We start from the raw sequence: 759 nt of genomic DNA, 5'->3' as shown, positions 1-759 counted from the left end.
ATTATCTTGATAAAATGCCGCCATTGTGTGTAGTAGACCCCATGTTGCGCGACCTAACGCCACTTTATCCAATGGGCAACCATTTGGCGAGGCTTCACTCGCTTCTGTTTTGGTTTCCTTTGACGTATCCTAGAAAGTTTTAATAAATATTAATGGGCGCGCAATTATGAAACCTTGCCTACGCGACTCTCATGCTGCCTTGTGGTTAATCCAACCTTTTGGAAAGTACAAGCACTTACCGCCTTGTGAAATATTTGCCGTTGCTGTTTTGACCAATACTTAAAATCTGTGCACGTGCGGCAATTGCTATCTGGTTTGGCCGGTGTTCCATACGGATCGTGTTTCGACATAATTATTTCCAAAACAACCTGCAGTCAAAATAAAATCAAATAAAATTTGAAAATTTCCCCCTTTAATTGCAGTGAAAGACTATTGCCGCAACCGCTGTCAGCTGTGATGAAATGTCAGTACTAGGGATGGCAGCGATTAATCATTCGATTAAAGTAATCGAGTTTTTTAATTCAATTACGTATTGTCGTACCTGATGCCAGATAAAACTTTTGTGACTTTGCGTGACATTTGTAACTTTACCAGCAAAGCGCCAGATGCAAAAACTATGCCACAATGAACGCCAAGAAATCTGCTGCAAATTTGCGGGTGAATGTTTTTTTAGGCGAAACTCACGATAAGGCTGAATTTGTTTTTTAATTTTGAGTTAAGTGACCTATGCTCTTTACTTAAATAAAAATTAAATCAGGC

General features: G+C 39.4%; 1 protein-coding gene across 1 annotated transcript in view; it reads right to left on the bottom strand.

Moving 5' to 3' along the window:
• Positions 1-477, bottom strand: part of LOC118733935 (FAD-linked sulfhydryl oxidase ALR) — a 21,383-nt gene extending 20,906 nt beyond the window's left edge. Inside the window, exons 1-2 of the mRNA XM_036463574.1 lie at positions 240-477; positions 6-129 (exon numbers count right to left, since the gene is read on the bottom strand). Of these exons, the coding sequence (XP_036319467.1) occupies positions 6-129; positions 240-350 (235 nt within the window). The 5' untranslated portion in view covers positions 351-477. The remainder of the gene's footprint in view (positions 1-5; positions 130-239) is intronic.
• Positions 478-759: the final 282 nt, after the last annotated feature.

Source organism: Rhagoletis pomonella, unplaced genomic scaffold (assembly GCF_013731165.1).
Source record: "Rhagoletis pomonella isolate Grant_MI unplaced genomic scaffold, Rhpom_1.0 Rhpom_scaffold_00002, whole genome shotgun sequence".
Taxonomy (NCBI): domain Eukaryota; kingdom Metazoa; phylum Arthropoda; class Insecta; order Diptera; family Tephritidae; genus Rhagoletis; species Rhagoletis pomonella.
This window is presented reverse-complemented; position numbering and strand designations above follow the sequence as displayed.